This window comes from Dreissena polymorpha, chromosome 3, assembly GCF_020536995.1.
Source record: "Dreissena polymorpha isolate Duluth1 chromosome 3, UMN_Dpol_1.0, whole genome shotgun sequence".
Taxonomy (NCBI): domain Eukaryota; kingdom Metazoa; phylum Mollusca; class Bivalvia; order Myida; family Dreissenidae; genus Dreissena; species Dreissena polymorpha.
The window spans coordinates 102,234,230-102,257,775 of record NC_068357.1 but is presented as its reverse complement, the minus strand read 5'-3'; the positions used below and the strand labels follow the sequence as shown (position 1 = coordinate 102,257,775).

The 23,546-nt window shown below is 35.8% G+C and overlaps 3 protein-coding genes across 3 annotated transcripts in view; all 3 read left to right on the top strand.

Moving 5' to 3' along the window:
- LOC127872916 (uncharacterized) overlaps positions 1–23,546 on the top strand; it is a 320,943-nt gene that overhangs the window by 132,338 nt on the left and 165,059 nt on the right. The gene's annotated exons all lie outside the window — the stretch shown is intronic.
- Positions 114–2,325, top strand: LOC127872920 (uncharacterized). The gene is made up of 2 exons (XM_052416459.1): positions 114–425; positions 902–2,325. The coding sequence occupies exons 1-2, from the start codon at positions 357–359 to the stop codon at positions 1,265–1,267; spliced, it is 435 nt and encodes a 144-aa protein (XP_052272419.1). The 5' UTR covers positions 114–356; the 3' UTR covers positions 1,268–2,325.
- On the top strand, positions 11,377–16,085 carry LOC127872921 (uncharacterized). The gene is made up of 3 exons (XM_052416460.1): positions 11,377–11,581; positions 12,040–12,292; positions 13,272–16,085. The coding sequence occupies exons 1-3, from the start codon at positions 11,519–11,521 to the stop codon at positions 13,298–13,300; spliced, it is 345 nt and encodes a 114-aa protein (XP_052272420.1). The 5' UTR covers positions 11,377–11,518; the 3' UTR covers positions 13,301–16,085.

The following is a 23,546-nucleotide window of genomic DNA, read 5'->3' as shown; positions in this document are numbered from 1 at the left end:
TTTCAGACAACCGCCGGTCGTACATTTTGATACAAGGTCTTAATATTATCATTTTGTTCTTGTAATAAGTCACACAGTGCGTATTATCTTTCGTCGGTACAAATCCTAGCGTGCCTTCAATAAGCTACGTATTGCTCAAAGCGCCTCATTTCGGCCGGCGATCGACGTCGGATTACGGACTTAAGCGTAATAATCTGTAGAAATAGATCTTTCTGTCTAGCGCAATCACGAGGGCTAAACCGGGTGAATACTAACATCAGATGACTAGATACATAATTTAGAGCATTTTGGTTTTAGATATTTCTTCGCGAACATTAAACACAAAACGAAAAATATCAAATATTAACAGAACAAAAATGTGGTGGAATTTACGTCTGATAGCACTGACTTGTGCGGTTTTAATCGCTGTTTCAAATGCACAGCAGGTACTTAAGTTTTTGTAGAACTTGTTTTTACATTAAATATTTAAATTTTAAGTTATTAATCAGTGGACTTCCATTGTAAAGGTGTTAAGTGCTATATACATTTTAATAGAAAATGTTATGAAATACTTAAATCTTTGTCATTTATTTCACATATGTAGAATCTAACTATCATTCCTATAGAACCCGTATTTTTTCATTAAACAATAAACAAGCAACCGGTAAACGGCTACTTTTTTATTGCAAAATAAATACATTTAGACACGCATTTCTATGTTGCGCTCATAAATACAAGAATAATATGAACGCTATGAAATATTAAAAACAAAAGCACAATTAAAATAAGATTAATAAAATTATCGTATACGGCTATGATATTGTTTAAAATTCGCTTGCGATCATATTTCATTTGTTTTGTTTGATTTTTTGTAAACAAAAACAATTAGATTCCTTATATCAATACGCATATTTTATTTCAGTGTCGAGTAGTACCAAAGTGCACTTGTGATATCGACGGGGAATCTGTCGACGTGGAGGAACAACACACCGGAAGTGAACTACTGGCCGGCACCGTGGGCGCGCTCGGCTCTGTCGTCGTAACCGGTGGCGGCCTCGGCGTCTGGTACATGGTAAGAGGCCGGAAGGACGTGACGCCGTCTGACATGGACGATGATAGCGCCTCAAGCGGTGAGGATAACAGGGGCGACCAGAAGGAGCGGCCACCGCCCTATAATAACGATAGCGGACAAGGAGAAGATAATTTTAGGGGCGGCAATGTTTACAGGGCTGGTAGACATGATCCAAATATGCACCGGTCGGGGATACGTATGGAGTCGGAATTTTGAAACTAACTATAGAGAAAGAAAAACGTGTATGTTTAAAATTCAATGATATTCAAAGTGTTTAATATCTTTAAAAAAAACAGCGATGTCTTGGTAATACATTATTAATAACTGTATATGTTAAAATACTGTTCAGAATGTTATTCAGAGTTTCACATATAATTTATACACATACAATTTTCCAAGGTCACGCAAGGCAAATATTAATTTTCATTTTAGAATTTTACAAAGATCATCATTAGTCGCCCCGCGCTTGTTCATCTTTATTAATCGCCCCGCGCTTGTTCATTTTTTGCCAAAAAGAAAGAAAAAAACAACATAACTAAGGTGTATTGAGACGGAAAAATGGTGTAATTTGTCAGATGATTTCATCAGTCTGTTTAAATGCTTGTGGGATTCAATGCTTCACACTAGTTTTTGTCTTTAAAAAAGAAATGATGATTAGATCTATATGTGAGCAGATGAATATTGCTAAGATATGAAACATTCGCATTGTTGTGAAAATAGTAAAACCGCTCTCGTTTGACCAACATAACGTGTGTATAATTAACATACAAAAAAGCGTGTGTATAGTTACCATCAAAAATAACGTGTGTTTAGTTACCATAAAAAATAACGTGTGTATTACCATCAAAATACTGTTATTGTTGAGGTACCCGGTAATGATGTTCGAAATGTTAGGCGTATAATTATTGTTTAATGAATGGTAAATTGGAAGAAACCAAACCTGGAGGCGTATTAAAATATTTCAGCTGTGTCTTAAATATTGTTTTAAAGTGGATGCTACCATGCTATTAACTAAACAACACGTATTTATAAAAAAAAATAATATGACAAAGTCAGCGACATGTTTAAGGGTCAGAGCATTAAAGAAGGTCAGGTATGCACAAACGAGCTTGTGTTTACGCCTTCAAATTGCGCGTGATCACGTATGTGTCGATGGGTATGTGTGTATTAAAAGTAAAATATCTGTAATAGATCTATGTTTATGACATGCCTTTTTATTCCAGAAGGTACGATGCATTGTTGCTGTTTTCCTAGAAAATAAACTGTTAAGCTTGCATGTTAATGTTCATTTTGCACGACGCAATATAATTATTCTACCGTCATCATCGAGGCCAATATACTTGCATCCTGCTTTAGCTGCAATTTAACCAACTGTCCGGTATGGTGAACCGAGGTCGCATAGGTGAGAAGAGCATGTACTAGGAGCACTGCACTAAGGAAACCTCATACAAAACGTATCGATACTTTCTCATTCTGTCTTTCACAATGTTATCAACCACTTTAATATGTTGTTCTTTAGAAAATCTAACAACAAATCACTAAGTTATAGCTAAGAATAGAAAATGAGACTTTATTTTTCCAGAATTTCTAGTGCATCGGTCACTGCAATATTTTAACTCTCGATGTTAACACGGGCATTCCGTGTTTTTTTCTACTAAAAGCGTTGATTAAAGATACATTGTTAGTAAAGTTATCTCAGTGTTTACATGTCAGATATATATGCTTAAATTGAGTTAAAGACGTGGGTTTTTGCTTCCAAATAATCGTGTAAGAAATTAAATGTTGATTCGCAGAATCCATTTTTAATAAACATTTGACAAAGAATCGAACAGTTAACTAGCGGCATGATACTTTTAATCAAAGTACTGACAGTACTGGTGTGACGATGCTTTTGAGAGGATGGATATAAAAGCATCAAGTTAAGTTTATCTACAGCACCACAATCACCACAATTGTGTATGTTGGTACGAAAAAAACATTTGGGTATGAAAACAAATTTGGGTACGAAAAAATATTTGGGAACCAAAAAATTGGGACCGAAATTTTTTTGGGTACGAACAAAAAATTGGGGATGAAAAAAAAATTGGGTACGAACAATTTTGGGTACGGAAAAAAAATTGGGGGAACGGGAAAGTAGTACCTGTGGGGAACTTGACCCACACTCGCACATTTTCGGCCCTTTCCGTCAAACATCAGATAAGTTCCTCGAAGGCAATAGTATGAATACACATTTCGGAAACGGTAATGCGGTCCTACCTACGCGCGTCAAAATGTAAGCGAAATATGTACACAAGTCTGTCAGGAATGATTGAATTAACGAAGAAAATCGTGTATTGATGTAAGTTTTTTTTAAGAAATGTGCAGAAAATATATTAAACAAGAGCTGTGTTTGTTGTTGTCCATGCCGAATATGGAGTTGCTATCTTCAATATTGCAAAATTTGACCTTTGACCTTGACCTTGAAGGATGACATTGACCTTTTACCAATCAATATGTGCAGCTCTATGAGATACGCATGCACACCAATATTGAAAAAGTTATTGCTAATGTTAAAGTTTTTGGACAGACAGACAGACGCTTTATATTTGACATTTGACCTTGAAGGATGACCTTCACCTTCACCTTTCACAACTGAAAATGTGCAGCTCCATGAGATGCACATGTATGCCAAATATCAAGTTGCTATGTTCAATATTAAAAAAGTTATGCCCATTAAAGTTTTCGGACGGACGGACAGACTGAGACACTGACTGACTGAATGACAGTTCAACTGATATAGGCCACCCTACCGGGGCATAAAAAGCAATGGCGATATTTTCTCAGCCACATAATTGTTAATATTTTGATATCACAAAATGAAAGTGAAAGTAGAACTGTCAAAAATGACAACCTGTCAACGTGTTGTTTTTGCTGGCATGAGAGGGCGATTACAATCAATGTGTTCACATTTTGACCATAGGCTTTGTCAATGACCTTTATAGTATGGGTAGCTTTGAAATTATTTATTGCTATCATGTAACTGCATGATTGTGTATATGTTTACAATACACAAAGCATAAATAATGATATAAATATACTGATTGAGCTTATAATAATCTGAGAACTATAGTCAGGTCAATTAAGGACTTAAAATACAATTTTGTGTCCTGATTTCATGAAGAAATGACCATGCATGTCCTAGATTTCAAATTCAAGGCCCTGGTGTGACACATTGGTAGCATTACCGTTAAACTGTTACCAGGCTTATGAAATTAGTTTTTATTGAACTATCTAAGAAAATCTAAATCAGGCACTGATTTTTCTTGTTTTAATACAGTCATAGATCAGTTGTGGCCTCTGGGTAATGACCAATTTTTGCTTTCTTGTCACACCTTTAAAACTTTCCCCACGTCTATAATAGCAAATCTGGATTTAGGTGATCTTCAATGGTACATTTAAACTTTAGCTCTGTTACAAGAGTGCTGGTAAAGTCCAGTCACATATTTAAATCTAGGCCATGTCAAAATAAAGTGTCAAAGACAAATGAAAGATGCGTTCATTAATTATTGTCCAGTTGTTTACTACTGCTGTAAGTTTTTATATAATATGACTGATGAACATCATGTGAGAGAAAATTCACATTATCATTGTATATCAGGTTTAGCAGCCTTTTAGATAACAAAGTATGCTAGTTTTCAATGTCGCTTCTGGGGATCAAACCCGTGAGGCTTTTAGGAAGATTCTGAAATTTTCGATCCCTCGAGAGCAACCAAACCAAAAATTAAGTCAAATATTGCCGACTCGGTTTTTGAGTCGGTTCATGAGGGATAATGGAGCTCGATTGGACATTGTCGGCTCTGGTACTACTTACATGTTCCCCGGGTACTCTTAAGTATACTTACATGTACCCTGGGTACTCTAAGTATACTTACATGTACCCCAGGTATGGTAAATAAACGTAATTGTACTCGGTCCATATTAGACTGTACCCAAGTTGTATTCGCGCCCAAAATCCGACGTCGTAAAACGCGTTAAACACACTTCTCTTCAAAAAACACTGCATCAACATGCTTTTTGAGTATGTTTTCCGATAATATAGAGGCCATTCTACAGAAAATTGACATAAATGTGCAGGGCTTAACACTAAGGCACGTCCGAACGACATTCACTGCCCGTACCTTGGTCCGGGCTAGCCAATGTCCCAGGAACATGCCCGACCGGTCGTGTGTATTTTGGGCGGGATTATATGTTCTATATCAATAAACTGCGTTTTAAATAAGCTTTTCAAAGATGCAAAAATCTTAATACAGTACGATCAGATGAAAATTAAATCCCAGAGTGAGTTCGGAGACAACAAACGGATCGTATCTCGAAATTGCAATCAAAAAGAGGCCGACAATTCAGAAAATCCCCGGCGGTTTTCCTGGTAAAACACGTCAGTACCTATTTTTAAACGGAATGCCGCTAGACACGGTTTTTGATTGGTTTCCTCGAAGTGACGTGTTTTCTCAATGAAAATACGTTTGAAACTAAAAGCCGGGATCGCCCAGGATCGTCCGGAATGATGAAGGTATAAAACTCGACATTAACACAAAGTAACTATAAAATTAATAGTTATTTATCAATTTTAAATAATTTTAATTTGTTGTCATTATGGAAAAGTTATTCCATCCTTTAGACGATTAATAAATCCATTTAGAGGAAGATAGAGACTTTATTTAGATTAGAAGTGTTTTGACAATATTTTTCACGCAATTCAATTAGCAAAACTAATATTAATGGTCGATCCCGGCTTTTAGTAGAGAGTTAACCCTGTACAGTTGTTACAACTACCGTAACACGTTATTTTGCTAAGATTCACTTACCATTTCTTGTAAGACGGTAACCCGGCAATCTTTGTAAAAAAGGTTTTAACGTTCATGTCGTTGTTTAAGTTTGGCTTTACGGGTGGGGATGGGGGTTCCTCGGATACGAAAAGAAAAGGGAAGAAGGAAAGTAAGAGAAAGTATGAGGAAATAAAAAAACAAGAAAATTTCTCCAGAAATGGCGTGAAGATTACAAATAGATGTCTTAAATAGATGAATATTGAATTCAATAGCATTAGTAAGGCAAGCTAATAAGAATGATTTCATCATAATTGCGCATCTCCAAGCACAAGAAAATACAAGTTGACTGATAAATATAAAGGTTTTTATAATACTTGGGTCAGGGCACGTGAAAGATTGGTCAGGGCTAGTAGGTTCTGCATTTACTAGCCCGAACGGGCTAGTTGAAAAAAAAGTTAGTGTTAAGCCCTGATGTGTATATATAAGTTTTAGGGTTAAATTTCCCGGGTACATTTTAGTATATTTACCGTACCCGGGATACATGTAAGTATACTTTAGAGTACCCGGGGTACATGTACGTAGTACCCGAGCCGACAATGAACAATCGAGCGATACTGGAAGGTGCAACATCTCTCACGCCCCCTAGCATCGCCTTTAGCAGTATTCAATTCTCAACAGGAAAGTGCTGGAGTCATTGATCCCGAGGGACAAGAAAAACAATTGATTAATGTTCGAAATAAATAATTTGATTAATGACAATTCTATTATTTGAGCCAGGTCACAGGAAAAGCGCAGTCAAATCAGTATCCAATTAAATTATTTGTTATTGTCAGATAAACGCTTTTAAGCAAACAGCTTTCAAGCGACTGCAGGCTGATCTAGATCCAAACTGGCCACAATCGTCTTAATGTCTCTTTTACTGTGACACAGTTCATTTAACTTTAAAATGATAAAAAGTACTAACACTAAGAAATAGTACAAACCAGTAAAGAGTTTGAAATCAATGTTGAAGGACAGCTTGGTGATCTGCAAATCCCCGATGAAATGTTGATATCGGGTATCATAGTCATTCAATAAGTCGCAAAATGCTCGAATACAATTTATAAAGCACAATGTGACTTATATTGATAACTAAAAATACCAGTATGCCAGTTTTGCCGTGTCAAGCTGTTACGATCCAGAAAGTCCTTCATTCACATCGAGTATACAACCTTCGAATTCCAACTATTGTTTTCATAAGCGGAGATTTAGTGAATAAATAATTCATATATCCTAAATGACAGCTTCTAAATAGCGAAACAAGCCAATTTATGCAGTAAGAAAGTTTTGAATCGAGACTCTCACGGGGGCGGCCATTGTTGAATGTTGAAACATGAACGACAACTCTGCTAGGAGAATGTTATCAATGACGAGCAATCTCCTACGCAGTGGCGAATGCAAAAGGGAAGTAACTGAAAAATCGAGTTATCTCAATCGGACTGGCTCGGTCTTTTACATAGGTCGCAATTGTGAAAAAAAATTCTACGGTTATGATACCTTGGACGATGCTGTTCGCATCGTCAAAAAGGAAACGAATGATTGTATCGTGTACACTGAATTACACCTCTTGATATGCGCAAATCCTCTTGACCAGATTTTAAGCAAAACAGTTCAAGCGAATTTTATTGACAAACAATAAACATTTGCCAAATACGTAATGATTACTGGTTTGATAGACAATTTTTATTGTTCCTTAGGTTCAATGCAGAGCTGCAGTAATTAGCTTGTGGGTTTTTAGTAAGAATTAAATCAGTAATCTACCGATTCTCCAAAGCTATATGGCTCTTCATATACTTGTTATGACCATATATGGGCAACCATCTGTAGGTTCAAATCAATAAAATTGTGTTTCAAAAATATTTAAGCTGAACTACCGGTAAGCCGACTATCCAAACATACACGACACGTGTGTTCTGGTGTACTGATTTACTGAAGAAGAGTACGACTGCATGTCTTCTGCAGCGTCAATATGATTGCAGACTCGTGCTGTCGACTGCATGTCTTCTGTAGCGTCGATTTGATTGCAGACTTGTGCTGTCGGCTGCATGTCTTCTGTAGCGTCAATTTGATTGCAGACTCGTGCTGTCGGCTGCATGTCTTCTGTAACGGCAATTTGATTGCAGACTCGTGCTGTTTTCATAAGAGTCGCAGACCATAGTAAAGTCTTCACTAAGTATAAATCAAGTTCGAAAATGTGTATTAAGCTCTCAAAAAAATATTGAGTCCGCGGCATATGGACGTAATGCCCTGAATAACAGCAACCCATTGTAACGATTCGGTTACGACGTCGTAGATGATATGGTATCCGCCTGCCGAAAATTAGGTCCCGGGTTTGAATCCGAGCGTTAAAAAGATGTTTCTTCAGACACCAAGGACAGGTTGTTCCAATGTACAAGACTCAAGTCTGCCTAAGTTAGCCTAAGGCAATTAAGCTTTTACAACTATTGAAACGATACATATTTCCACGTTTAATATATGCGAATATATTTAGAATCAATATCACATTCATAAAATATGTAAACCATTTTTGTGACGGTTTCAACATGGACTTAAAGACACGCCCTTCAAAACAGTGTAGCTTATTTGAACATAATTGGACTCGTATAATGGACAAGATGAACATTCCATCGGAAAGTAAGCTAATATAATTGGTTCTTGGTGAGATAAATGTGTCAATCCGTCATTAAACAATGAGAACCTATGAATGGAAACTTATATGTTCGATTAACTGTTTAACTTAAAGTTAATATCTTTAGGTTACGCAATCTTAATACTTTTTTTTATTTTATAGCGACATTCATTGTTAAGTGATAATTTATCAACCTGTGATTCAATAAATTACAATCTTACGAGTTATTAAATTATAATTATTATTTAGTTGTTAACATTACGATTTTTTACGAAATCCATTGATAAAAATATAAGTGTTGCGTTAGAAGTTTCTCTGAGTGTATTATCTTAAAAACCTGAAAATTTCATTCATCTATATCAAACAAAGGAAACCCCAAATCGGAACAAACTATGACAGAACAGAACAAAACAGATCTTGAATTACGACTTGTACTTAGTACATCGTCAGTCTAAATCATGTACCGGTAATAATAAACATATCAAAGGGTCACGTGAAAAGAAAGTGATTATACAGTAATAAACATTGCACATACTTCTTTACATAATGCATAATGGGTGGTAAACACAAAAAAAATGAAGACAGGACAAAGCTGTGTTTGTAAAAGATAGGCGGTCAGCTATTACCGTTAGCTGTTAACATTTATGGAAAATAAACTTGCACCAAAATAGTTCATGACATGTGTATACTTATGATGAACGTATAATAGAAAGAAATAGATCACGAACTTAGCATGAAGTAAATATGGCGTCAAATTTAACACTAAGACGTCACTTTGAGCACCGTATACTAACAATTTGCAATCGGATCTTTAAGCTAGTTATATTAACATAAAGTATGCACAAATATACTATACAAGTGTATGCACTAAATATATTACATAACAAAAATACAATTTCTCAGTTTCGTTTACACAAAATAATTGAGCAAACGAATACAAAATCAAAACCCGCGGAACAAAACAATTCAGCCGGTCGTATACGTATTCTGAACAACATTCAATGATAGACTGACTTATTAAATGAGCTTCTTTTACCAAAAAAAAAAGACTTTAGAGCTTCTTCTTCAGTACATGTTATCATTGGAGTTGATGGTCGCTTGAAATAATATTTTTTTACGTAGTGTGTCTGATATCGTTATAAGATGGTATTCGTCTTCTATGTCGAGTAGGTTACAACAAATACAATATTTTTTTCCCTAGCTATGCGATTTTTACTAAACCTACCCGTTTGAATTCTTAATGGATGACTTGAAATTCTTAATCTACCGAAGTAAAATTTGAGACTTTTAGGTAACCCATCTCAATACTTTTTATATCCAAACGATATTTTTAATTCTTTGGACAATAGTACAACTGGACTTTCAAGTGTTTGTACAACCAATCTTGTTTATAACAATCTATGACTCTGCATTTAAATTCACTGATAAATGTGTTTTTGCTAACCAACTTATAATTTTGAAACACGTATGCGAATCCATAATTATTGAGGAGATTTTTTACATTTGAAAACCAATTTCTCTTTACATTAATTCAGTCTTAAACAGCCTCGTTATACACAACACTTAATAGAATATTACCACTGTCTTTAATTGTAAACCAATGATATATTATTATGATTTATCTGTGGATATTAAGTGGGTATCTACCCAGTTTACCATACATTGCAGCGGAGCACGCATTGCTTTTTACTCTTGATAATCTTTTAGAAAATGTAAGATGTTCTTTTGATTTGGTACGACCCCAAACTTCGCAAGAATGATAGTTAAGTATTGGTGTTACAAATGCATCGAATAGTTGACACAAAGTTTTGGACGAAAGATCAAAATCGTTGCATTTGCAGAAAAGAACATAAAAGGCTTTTAATGCCTTTCCATTGCGATATTCAATGTTTTTTACAAAAGGTCCCGGTGTTATTAAAAACAGTCCCTAGATAAACAAAATCATCACCAAAGATTGGTTGGCTACAATATATCCATTTTTCGTTTGCTAATAAAGCCCCGCGTTTTCGGAAAACCATTATTTTCGTTTTGTTATATTTACTGTTATATCACATATGCAACAATATGAAAACAAAAGATCTAAAATGCCTCTGAGTTTCTTCAAGGGTTTTACCTATAAATTCCCATATCATCAGCGACCAACACCAACATCACTATCAATACTTAAGCCTGCGTCAATGTCACACTGCAAATAAAGCTCTAATTCTTTAACAAATAATGAAAACAAAAGAGGTGACATCACCATGACCAGGATTGCATAAAGGAAAGCACATGAAGGAACCTTTTAATCGTGTCAGTAGCATATCGGATCCATATTCTGACATGCTCCTGTATGACTCATTTATTACCTAGATTAGTTTTTACTAGTACATGACTTAACGTACACTTAACATATAATTAAGAGGTAACACTGTTATAAATATAGATTTTTAACATTTGATTTATCAAACTAGTACGATTAAGATTTCATTTCATCCACGACACGATATTTTTTGTATAACCTGTATGTTGCAAAATGTCGCCGAAAATAGGAAAAGTCTTATAACGTGGGATAAATTGTTGCGACATCTTGGTTATCACGTTTTCATGTTTCTATCAAAACATGTAATTGTTCCTTTGGTATTGTGTACATGTAACTATTGACGTCACATATTGACTATTAGGAACTGAAAGTTGGGTTGTATTGATTTCGATCATAAACAAAATCACACGAATTAAGAAGATTTACTGACAGACAACGTCGCTATTTTAATTCTGTATCTGGTTAATATGATGATAAGATAAGCCGCAAACCGACGGCGATGTCAATAAATCAACGGTGGCTTATCTACGGATGGCCTGCACATTCAACTAATAGAAGATAAATCACCGAGGAAGAACAACACATAAGCCCATACAAGAACAGAGTCGCACTGGGTTTCGGGTTGGCTTTTTCACAGAGTTTCGTTTACTTATTCAACGTACCGGTAGTATTGGTTATACGAAAATCAAATCATGTGGAAAGGAGTTGTAAGATTGGTTTTGATCTGGTTCGCTTTAGGGTTCGCTACTGCAGAGGTAATAATAAACTTTTTTTCATTTACTTATATACGTAGAAAAAATAATATGTAATACAGAACCTTAAACTTGAAAGGTTATTGAAAAAAAAGAAAGATAGCGGAAGTCTGACCATAGATTTAGACGTGATTCATTTTCTTTCAGAAACACCGTTAGCGAATTAATTGAGCTATGATAATAAATACAGGAAACTCGGACATGGCTTACAAGTATCTAAAACATCAACATTTAAAAAAACTATGTTGCTTCAATGCATTACATATGAAAGTAACATTACTTTGAATCATCATAAAATGCACAAATGCGTCGATATCATTTCATGACGAACTGCGCAGAGAGTACGGAATCCATGTCACGCTATTATTCCCGTTGCTTCTTATAGCGGGCTGCCACCCAACCTCATTAAATCTTACATTTGATTAACAGTTACGTTGTATACATAATGCATTCTTTTTAAGGACGCGCAGTGTCCGATAAGAAAGGAATGCATGTGCGAGTTCTCAAACGACGCCGACGGCGGTGAGGATATGGCCGCGACTGCGAGCTCCAAGTCGGAGATTCTGGCAGCGGCAGCCGGCGCAATGAGCCCGCTGCTTGTCGGAGGGGCAGCCCTGGGAATATACAAGCTGGTAAAGAAAAGCAGTGATTCGCCGGGACTCGACCGCCAGGACTCTAACGTGTCCGATGCGCCGGCGTACAGCAGTCGCAAAGGTAACGCAAGACAATTTACTTGATACTTATAAATTATAAAAGCATAAACTACCGGTACACTCTTGCATCGTGTCTCCGAGTCATCATGTAACGATTATTTTTACCTATTTCACTGAGTTTTCTGTTTGTATTTTTTCGGTCGGTATATTGTGGGATATCTGACTTTCAATATGAAAAGTTATGCATTCATAATCGAAAGAACGCGTTTTTTTCTTCACCGTCGTGTATGCGTGATCCTTTTTCTTAAAATTATATTGTTGACGTGCTTACCGGGTACATTGGCAGTATGACCAATGCGTTCACAATCGCATTAAAGCAACCAAAATTTAATTCAGCCCTAAACCCAATCTCTATACAATCTCTGCCATCACAAGATGTTTTTGTTTAAGTATTATATTACGAAAAGTAGTACATGTATCATTTTGTTTTATATTTTTAACATAGTGTATAAGTTAAGGTTCACAATAAAAAACACATTACCTATATTACAAAAAGTAAAAATTACAAGAGTAAAATTATTTTACCACGGAGCTCCGCTTTCATCTAATGGTTGGCTATGAAGGCAGGGATTTGATCCAGCTATGCTGGTTCCAGTCGTATCTCTGCGCGGAGGTTTATCCAGCTATGCTGGTTCCAGTCATATCTCTGCGCGGAGGTTGCCCTTAATCAGAAACGATTTCTGGCATGTAATTGCTATTTGAAATACTTACTTGTGAATTGAACTTAAATAAATGGTGTCCCGTTTTATCACGTTTACATAGTTATCGGCGAAAAACAGCAATATGCACATGTCTTTAAAAATATGACACAATAAATACAGACGGACGGACGACCAAAGTAAATGCACTTATCCGTTTACTTCGTTGCGCGCGGGGGTTGGGATCGGTTAAACTGAACTCGAATGTTTGCGGAATTAATGTATACAGACAGTAATACTAACGCTTTATTGTAGAGACTGTATGTGCATGAGGTTTTCCAGGTTCCCCGGCCGTGCCTAGGCAACACTAGACGGGGCATATCTTAAGCGAGATGAGCCGGGAAGCAGCCAGACGTCATTTCGTTGGAATAACATCTTGTGCACTTCACTGAACCAAAATATTTAAGATACAGTTTTTTGTCATTATTGGTTGGAAACATGCGATTTACATCTATGTTTAAGTTATATGTGAATTTTATAATTCTTGTACAATGGCAGACAACCATTCGCCTGAATGCGGACATGAAATGATTGTAAAACTAAGCAAAACTTACAGATAAGAAAAACGAAACAGAGCAAGTATGTAACGGCGAAAACAACAGCGTAAAAAATCGATTTTACCTTAAATTAATCGTCATTTGAAAATACATATATTTATTTTAAAATAAGCATTATTGTTTGAAAAGTTAATTAAAAACAAATCAGGTCTGCGTTTTATAGCCAAATAGGTATATAAATTTTCGCTGTGGGAAATGAATTATATAAAAAGGTATTTTTTTTATAAATTCAACGCGTTCTACTCTACAAGGAGTCATACCCTAGACTTTAAAATCGCTTATAACTTAAAAGGCTCTATAAAGGTGACGATCCATAATTATTTACCCATTTTTAAATATTTTTTTCATATTGTATTTATAAAGGTTATCAAAAAACAATATATATATATATGCTATTGGACATTACCATAAAAAACGAGCAATACAACTTGTTTTGAGCTCAAAATACAGTGTCCTCCAAGTCAATTGTGAGTTTATTCACATCGCTGTTTACTTGGGAAAGTGACTCAGGTTACCAAAAATATATTGTTGATTTTCAACGTTTTCCGGTATCACTCACAAAGTAGGTCTCTTCTAAATGGTTAAAACGTTTGTAGTGATCTAATAAGTTACCTTCTGCTGGTAAAAAGTGGTTTAAAATAGAATTACAATTTAATTTTCTTTCGGCTTTTTTTAGCATGTGTTACCGCTCTGAGGCTACACACCACGTTAGTTGCAAAAATGTAACCATTTCTTCCAATTATGAAACGGGTATATCTTCCATAATTCTTGACAACGTTGCACCTAAGCTGTGTTATAAGCATTTTTTTATGCGAGAGTAACTGAAATCCGGTTAAAATTAGACCAGTTTATATGCATAATAATTGGATTTGTCACCTTTATAGGGCCTTTAAAGTTAATCGTAAATATATTTTAATTCAAAGTGGATAATTATATAGTGTTTACTTGAATCCTGATTCATTTTGTCATTTCATTTTTTTAATGATAAATGTGTTGAAGAATTAGATGTTTAAAGAACCTTTTTAATTATCTTTCATAAAATTCAAGTCTTGTATTAGAACATGTGAGCCGCGTTACGCGAAAATGGGTCTTATTACAATCACGCATAAACAAGCTCTGCGCAGTCTGGTCAAAAGCTTAGTGGTCCGCTTTAAGTTAACGTAAGGTTTGGTGGTCTCAAAAGCGGGCAGGGTAGCTACTGGCCAGACTGCGCGAATGCCCAGACTGGTTTGGAACTACGCTTGCTGAAAATGTCATAAGATACATTTTGCATGACGCGGTTCAATAACAAGATGTTAACTTCCACTAGACAAACGTCTTCGTTTATGATTTGTTTGTGATTGTATGCTGTCAAATTAAATGTCATCCCGAATTTTGTTAAAAATAGTTAACTAAAAAATTACATACATGTAATAATCTTTCTTTGTATTGTTAAACGTGTATTACAATGTCATATCTGATTTATGCATACATGTATTTGGATCTTTTACACATGTTAACTTGAGACTTCTAAAAATTACAGAGCTATTATTACAAATTATATTTTATAATAATCGTGGCATACAACTGTCTTACGACAACCACATTACGTTTACGATAACTATCAAGTTGACAAGTTCGTGTCGATACTTATTTATTGCGATATTTGCATGAATATTATTTTTGACGTATTTGTGTTCGATCATAAATAATTACACTGAGTGGCATATTCGTGCCAAGAACTGAAAAAACAACATTTTCTTGGGTTTGCTAGGTCTTCAAACAATCTAAATTATTTCCACATCAGTGTGCTTATACTAACATTATAACGAAATATGATTATGTGACCCGTGAATTTAGCCCGGGGTGCTCTGAAATATTTTGCTAACGTTAAATAACGTATCTATTCCAATCACTTGCTAAGGTTTGTGAACAAATTAAAGTTTAAAACTTTGCGATCGTAAAAAAGGTGTCCATATAATTTTTACGACAAATATCTAATAAGTTAGTCCACGTTTGAGAGTACTAATAATAGTCTTATTTATTTGGTAACGTAAACCTTCACACGTTGATATTACTTCTAATATGTATGTTAAGTTTGTGTCTCTTTAAGTCAAGAATTGAGCAGAAAAAAATCAGAAAACTATCGCGAACACAATCCTAAATATATAATCACGATACGGAAGTGATCTAAGCGTGTAACGGTATTGCGAAACGTATATGGGTATTGTAAGGCACATATATGCCACCTTATAATTGATACGGCATTTCATCTTGTTCTATAATTATATAACTCATTGTTCAATCCCGCGCGCGGGTTCCGGCACGAACGGAACAGTACTGCGACTGACAATTTTTTCAGTCAGGTTAATAAATATAATAAAGCTTTATTTTATGTAGACCTTTTAAAATCCATTTTACTACAATTGGACATTTTTATTAAAATTAATGGATGCAACGTGGTGACAACGTTAATTAAAATGTCTTACATCACTTAAATATCTTATAAAAATACACGTGTTTTTATATTAACAAATAAATGCAAACAACACATCTATTATCCATGTATTTTTATGGTTGTCTATCATAGGCCCATAGAACTATCCCTACCACATATAGAGCGCGAAGCGCGACACGTATTATTGATTGTAACAATGAGTTGCGATAAAGGAAGCAGCCGCTTATCAAGGAGGATTTGTGTTCCAGCAACTCGTTTCCCTAGAGTTAAGCACTCATCGGATTTTTTGTAAGAACCACATATAGAGCGCGAAGCGCTACACGTATTACTATCCAGGTGGTATTGGCCCTTTAGCATTCTCCACCATTACGTCCATAGTTATATTCCTTAGAATTTGAGAAATTTTGAAATCCTTGTTCGAAGTCCAAAATTTTCATCCGATTGTTCCCAAACTTGCACAGGTTTTTTTGTAACAATGAGGACCCAACCCAAACTCTATATGAGCAATATCGGACCGTAAGTCCAGAATTATGCCTCTTTGAATTTAAAAATAAAATGAAAAACTGCTTGGTTAGGTGATTATGTCAACATTTTTCATCATATTCTTTCCAAACTTACAGTGTCTTCATATCAATGAGCATTTTCACCACATTTAAAATGAGAAACATCGGGACAATAAGTCCAGAATTTTTTTCTATTAAAAATAAACAATTTCCACTTGTTTAAAAGATTTCACAACTTTCGTCTGAATCTTTCCAAACTTGTTAAGTGTTTTTATATCAGTAAAACTCGAACCCAATTAAAATGATGAACATCGGAGCAATAAATCTATTATGATCTTTTACTGAATTTCAAAGTATTGTGAATTGCAGCTTCTTTATGCAATTTACAGTTTTCATTCAATTTTTATTTCCAAACTTTTACAGTGTTTTTACATATCAATGAGTACTCAACCCCTATCGTAAATGAGCAACGTAAGAATAAGTTCAGAATCATCTCCCCTTGAAGTTGAGAAAAATATGAAATTACGCTTACAAGATGAAGCAGATTTTTTAAAACCTACACAGTTCTGTTCCATTGATGAAAACTGCACACGGATGCCAGTAAAAAAAGGAAACCAGTGTAAATAAAATGAACTATGAAATATTTGGGGGTTACAACAAAAAATCATAGATAATGGTTATTTGGGGGGTTATACCACAACATCATAAATAATGGTTATTTGGGGGTTATAACACAAAATCATAGATAATGGTTATACCAGTATCTTTTTCTATTTTGTTTAAAATAATCGGCCAATATATTAATATTTACAGTAGAAAAAAAATCGTTCCATGTAACTTCATTGAGTGCCTTTTACACTGAATTTCCCGACGCCCTTTTAGTCTATCAGCCAGATGGGTTGGGTGTACCACTCAGGGGGGCGGGGGGGGCAAAACAACACCTATCTTACTTGATTGTATACTCACTATAAAGTAGCAAAATGAGTGATAACAATCTCAGTTGGGCAGCTATAAGTAATTATTTAGCTGTTTCTATGGCAACCCAGGGTTAGGGTTAGCTAACCCTAACCCTAACACTAAATAGCGGGTTTAGCTAGTATAATTCTCAAATATGTCTTCAAAATTAGTTCTAGAAAAAAAGTTTGGTGTTAAAATGAAAATTATGATTATTACCTAATATGATCTTCCCTTAAATATGCAAATTAGTACGTTTGCATATCTATGAATATTAATGAGATTGCAAAAAAGTTCCTAAAAACTAGCGAGCCTCCAGAATAGTAGGGTCAATATATGGAAAAAAAATACCTTCAACCACCAAAAAATTTCTACAAAAGTATTTACACTGAACCTGGTAGGGTAGAAGCTTCTTTAAAACATATTAAAAGTTTACCACAATCGGACCTCCGGAAAGTTTTTTGTTCAAGATGGCCGTCAAGATGGCCGCCAAGATGGCGCGTCAATACATATTAATGATCACAACTATGTAACTACACAATCAAATTTGATGTCTATTCCTAAGTTTCAAGGGGCAAAGAACACATAAAGATCATCAGACATTGTTTAAGTGTACAATAGTACTCACAAATCCAACATGGCGTCGAAAATGGCCGCCAAGATGGCCGCCAAAACCTATATATGATCATAACTATGTTAATATCCACTCAAATTTGATTATTTTGATGGCTATATATGGGTTTTAAGGGACAAAGAACACATTTAGATCATCATTCATTGTATAAGTTTATTATATTACACCCAAATACAAATTGGCGTCCAAAATTGCCGCCAAGATATCCACCAAATCCTATTAATGATCATAACTATGTAACTATCCACTCAACTTTAATAGATTTGGTGTCTATACATACGTTTCAAGGGGCAAAGAACACACAAAGATCATCAGACATTGTTTAAGTTAACAATAGTACACAAAAATCCAACATGGCGTCCTAAATAGCTGCCATGTAAATATCCACTCAAATTTGATTATTTTGGTGGACATAAATAGGTTTCAAGGGGCAAAGAACACATTTAGATTATCAGACATTGTTTAAGTTAACAATATTACACACAAATCCAACATGGCGCCCAAAACGGCCGCCAAGATGGCCATCAAAACCTATTAATGATCACAACTATGTAACTATCCACTCAGATTAGATGATTTTGTTGTCTATACCGAGGTTTCGAGGGGTAAAGAACACATTTCGATTGTAAGACACAGTTTAAGTTTATTATGTTACACCGAAGTCTCACATGGCGTCTAATGACACAATACGAAGGACCGCAAGTCCATTACTTTTGACGTGATGCTTGTTATGTGAAACGCCATAGTTTGGACCTGCCACAATTTCTGGATTTTGAAAAGAGGATCGATATTTTCAGCTTCAGGCAACACTGAATTGGCACGGAATGATGCGTATCTTGCAACAGCAAAGCCAGTACCCTGGGCTGTTGTCAGTCATATTTGTGCCTATGATTAATATGTACAATGGGGACAAAGCGTGCATTCTGTCAACATAAGTCTTAGTTTGCAACCTTGCCACAACCTTTACACCTATGTAACGTTTAACCAACCCTTGTATTGGAAAGCTGCCGAAATAATCATTGATGCGCCACAAAGTAGTTGAACATGTTGTTCAGAATTTGCGATGTTTCATAAACGTATGCATTTGCGGGCGGGGGTTGGCAAAGGATCCCTCATGGAAGAAACCGCTCTCAAAAACATACGTGAGGCTGTCTATTGAGTAATGCAATTGTGCACATTGTGACACAAAAAGCTGTCAAGAGGGCTTCACGGGACCATCTTCTTGTTGAAAAGTGCATACACAGCAAGCTTTCAGCCGAAATGACCAAGGAAGATCCAGACATTCAGATGCTGCTGGATCATGCCAAGGATTTGTACTCTTCCCTTTTGAGGAGCAAAACGACGCTAGCAGATGATATATTATGCGATTTTGATCAAACTCGAGAGGGCTTCAGAGAAGTAGAAACATGAAATTGTCCAGACCTCAAAGACAAGCTTAGTATGGCTGAATTATTAGCTTATGATTAAGAATTCAAGGGTGTTGATTAAAGCATATCGTACAAGGTATTGGTTAATGCATTAGGCAGTGCCCAATTTGCTATCCATCTTTGCTGCTGCTGGATTCATTACATGCAATCTGCGTATTACTACATATATCTGGAGCAAATAAGCAACCTAGAGGAAACGCACCCGGACATTTATCGAAAGTTCGGTATTGGTATTCACGTTGTTTGTAGGAGCCATCAGTGCTGGGCTGGGAATTGATCTTGTTATTGAGAAAATATTGATGATGATTTTATAGAGCACATGTGGTCTAACTCGCGGCAGTGGAATGACTGAGGAAATGCAAACCCCTTGAACCCTATCTGCAACATCCGAGCACAACAGTGCGATGCAGGATTTCACAGACCTGACCTATACTTCAAGTCCACAACACAAAGACTCAACTTAAGCGTGCATCAAAGGGGATTCTTTTGATCTAGAGAAAATGCAGACACAGATTACAACCTAATCACCATACACAGCTGACCCTACTCTCAGAAACATGGTAAATGGGATGGTGGCTGGGTCACATGTGAATGTTCATGCAATTGAGGCTATTGGGAAAACGATCATAAGAGATATCATAGGAAAGTCGGTCTTTGGTTATAAATTCACGAGAAAATGCAGTGCCAAATCTCTTTGGAATAGCTTGGCTGTTTAGATCGCTTCTGACAGTGCTTTTGATCATGCTCTTCTGTTCCAGCGTTTTCTGGTCGTGTCAAAATATGGAGATCCTTCCCTTGCAGTCGTATTGTCTTATGAACTGAGCTTCCATCCTGCTGCCTTCTTTGAAGCCAAGAACATACTTTGTACAACAGATAAGCCTAAGATCGCTCAGGCAATTTGAGAGTATGCTGTAGACACATCATGTTAGGCTGTGATGAACTTTATTCATAAAACAGATGCATGATGGTGGCACTACGCTGCATCGTTAACCATGGAGAAGGGCGACTCATATAACGCAATAGCCGACTCTTATGTAGATTCAGTGAAAGGCATTACGGACAAGCGACAGTGGGGTTCGATGTCTACGAAGACGGTGATTATAACAAAGTCAAAACGCACTGGAAACGTGAATCATATTGTGAGTTTCAGCAAAGAGACAGAATGCTCATGTAAAAAAGGAAGACTTTTGTCTCATGACAGAGACAAGGCCGGCATGATTGCTCTAATCAGCACAACTCTGACTAAAATGGGATGCTATGTTGTTCTGTCTTCAGGGAATGCAGACGTTCAAATTGTTAAATACAGTATAACGATCCCGTCGTAGCACCACAACGTTGGTGAGCGGGGATACATATTTGTTCATCTTGATCCTGCATTACTCCGAAAGGGACAACAATACCATCTACTGCCGCTTTTATGTAAATAAATAGTCAAAGGAACGCAAAGTGTATAATATTAACCTTTTGAAAGAACTCGTGCTTATTCAGGCTGTAATTAATCTTCAATGATTTTCAGCAACGGTAAAAAATCAAGTCTACAGAAGTTAGTAAAACCTGATCATATCATGAAGTCATGTGCTGGTTCATTCTCTCTTCCAGATGTCGTAAATTGGATTTTATGAGTATTCAACTCCTTAGTGATAACCTCAATTCGATTAAAGTGTTTCTTGTCTCCTAAACTATGGCATTTTACATAACAACCATAACGTTTCAGTAACAAGTTATGGACTTGTGGTCCTTCATATTGTGTTGATGGCCATCGGACGCCGTGTTGGATTTCTGTTTAAGATAATGAGCTGACATTTTGTCTAATAAATGTGATATTAATGTGTTGTTTGCTCTCTGAAACCTGGGTATATACACCAAATTTGAGTGGATAGTTACATAGTTATATTTTATAATAATAAGTATGTTTTGGCGGCCATCTTGGACGCTGTGTTGGATTTGTGAGTAATATAATAAACTTAAACAATATCTGATGATCTTAATGTGTTCTTTGCCCTCTTAAACATATGTATAGACACCAAAATCGTCAAATTTGAGTGGCTAGTAGCATAGTTATGATCATTTTTATAGGTTTTGGCGACCATCTTTGCGGCTTTTTAGGACGCCATGTTAAATTTCGGTGTAACATAATAAACTTACAGTTTGTCTGATGATATTAATGTGTTCGTTGCCCCCTGAAACCTGGGTATAAACATCAAATTCAAGTTGATAGTTACATAGTTATGATCATAAATAGGTTTTGGTGGCCTTTTTCGACATGTTGAATTTGGGGGTACTAAATTAAACTTAAACAATTTCTGATGATCATTATGTGTTCTTTGCCCCTTGAAACCTAGGTATAGACACCAAATTTGATTGGATAGTTATATAGTTATGGTCATTAATAGGTCTTGGCGGCCATCTTGAAAAAACAACTTTCTGGAGGTCCGATTGTGGTAAACTTTTGAAATGTTTTTAAGGACCTTCTACCCTACTAGGATTAGTTAAAATAAGTTTTGTAGGATTTGTTTGGGGGTCAAAGTGTATATTGACCCTACTTCGGTTCAATTTCTCCCAGACAATTTATGAAAATAAAGCTGATTGAGGCCCCTTCTTCAAAGGAGAAAAAATACCAAAAGCTGCCAGTACCAGACTGTTATCAACCATTTTCAAATGCTACTGGCATGCATCTTCCAAGATATATAGGTGTAGTTTTTCCCCCCTTACTGGTACACCCCACCTCAATTTTGGGTACTTGGCTGAAGGACTATTTGATGCTTTGCATCAATACTTATCTTGTAGTTTATTCTAATGAAGTCGACTGCTGCTCCTAGTATTGTAGCTATGTACAGTTACTATGTCACACAGAGTTTATTCAGGTGTTCAGATGTCGATTTGAAAACAATCCGCCCATTGTTACGCTTATGCTATACAAATTTTAACGTCAAGAAATAGCCTTAAAGTGGTATGTGCATTTTTCACTGTTGAATTGAGAATTAAAAGGTCAAAATAGTTAGTTAAAATGTTGTAACTGACCAATTATCTACAACTCCTCTTGCTACCAGTTGTTTATATATATATATTATATTCGATATTTTACATGACTGTCCAGTCCTCTAAGCCGAAATGATCTGATCCGTAAAACAAAATTGTGTCGTATGTGTCGTATGAACGAATCTCGTACATCGAATCATTTCTGTCGTCAGATGTCAAAACGAAAGTACGGTTGATATTTAAATGCAACACGTTTCTCTTTCCGGGATATTGTTTGAGTATGTTGATGCTGCATAAGCAAATATAAGTGTATATTATGTGAAAACACCATAAATAAACAACGGTTGCGATAGACATCTATAAACATAGTATATACTGTAAGATGCGCATAATAAAATCACTTTAATTGAGCAGTGTTAAACGTGTTATAAACAATGCAAATGCACAATTTAATATAATAATGAAGAATGCCTGCGTTGATGGTTGTAAATTCAAACGTTTAAGAGTACTTCGTTGGTAACGTCACAAACGAAGGACAGACGTAAGATGAATCCGGTACATGTATATTACCAACCATGTTGCATTATGTGTGTGTGTAAGAGATTTAACGTAAGCAGCTACGAATTTTTATTAAATAATTTATTTGAACAAGGTGTGTTTGCCAACACAATGCCCCCTATTGCGCCGCTTTGAAGCCATCTATTCAACCTTTGACCTTGAAGGATGACCTTGACCATTCACCACTCAAAAATGTGCAGCTCCATGAGATACGCATGCATTTTAAATATCTAGTTGCTATCTTCAATATTGCAAAATTTGACCTTTGACCTTAAAGGATGACCTTGACCTTTCACCACTCAAAATGTGCAGCTCCATGAGATACACATGCATGTCAAATATCAAGTTGCTATCTTCGATAATTAAAAAGTTATGGCCAATGTTAAAGTTTTTGGACGGACGGAATATTTGACATTTGACCTTGAAGAATGACCTTGATTTTCACCTTTCACCACTCAAAATGTTCAGCTCCAGGAGATACACATGCATGACAAATATCAAGTTGCTA

Bases quoted from the DNA above. Each gene is read 5' to 3' on its own strand.
- LOC127872920 (XM_052416459.1), top strand. From the start codon at position 357: ATGTGGTGGAATTTACGTCTGATAGCACTGACTTGTGCGGTTTTAATC. The intron at 426-901 runs GTACTTAAGTTT...ATTTTATTTCAG, and splicing joins CTGTTTCAAATGCACAGCAG to TGTCGAGTAGTACCAAAGTG.
- LOC127872921 (XM_052416460.1), top strand. From the start codon at position 11,519: ATGTGGAAAGGAGTTGTAAGATTGGTTTTGATCTGGTTCGCTTTAGGG. The intron at 11,582-12,039 runs GTAATAATAAAC...ATTCTTTTTAAG, and splicing joins TAGGGTTCGCTACTGCAGAG to GACGCGCAGTGTCCGATAAG. The intron at 12,293-13,271 runs GTAACGCAAGAC...GAGGTTTTCCAG, and splicing joins GGCGTACAGCAGTCGCAAAG to GTTCCCCGGCCGTGCCTAGG.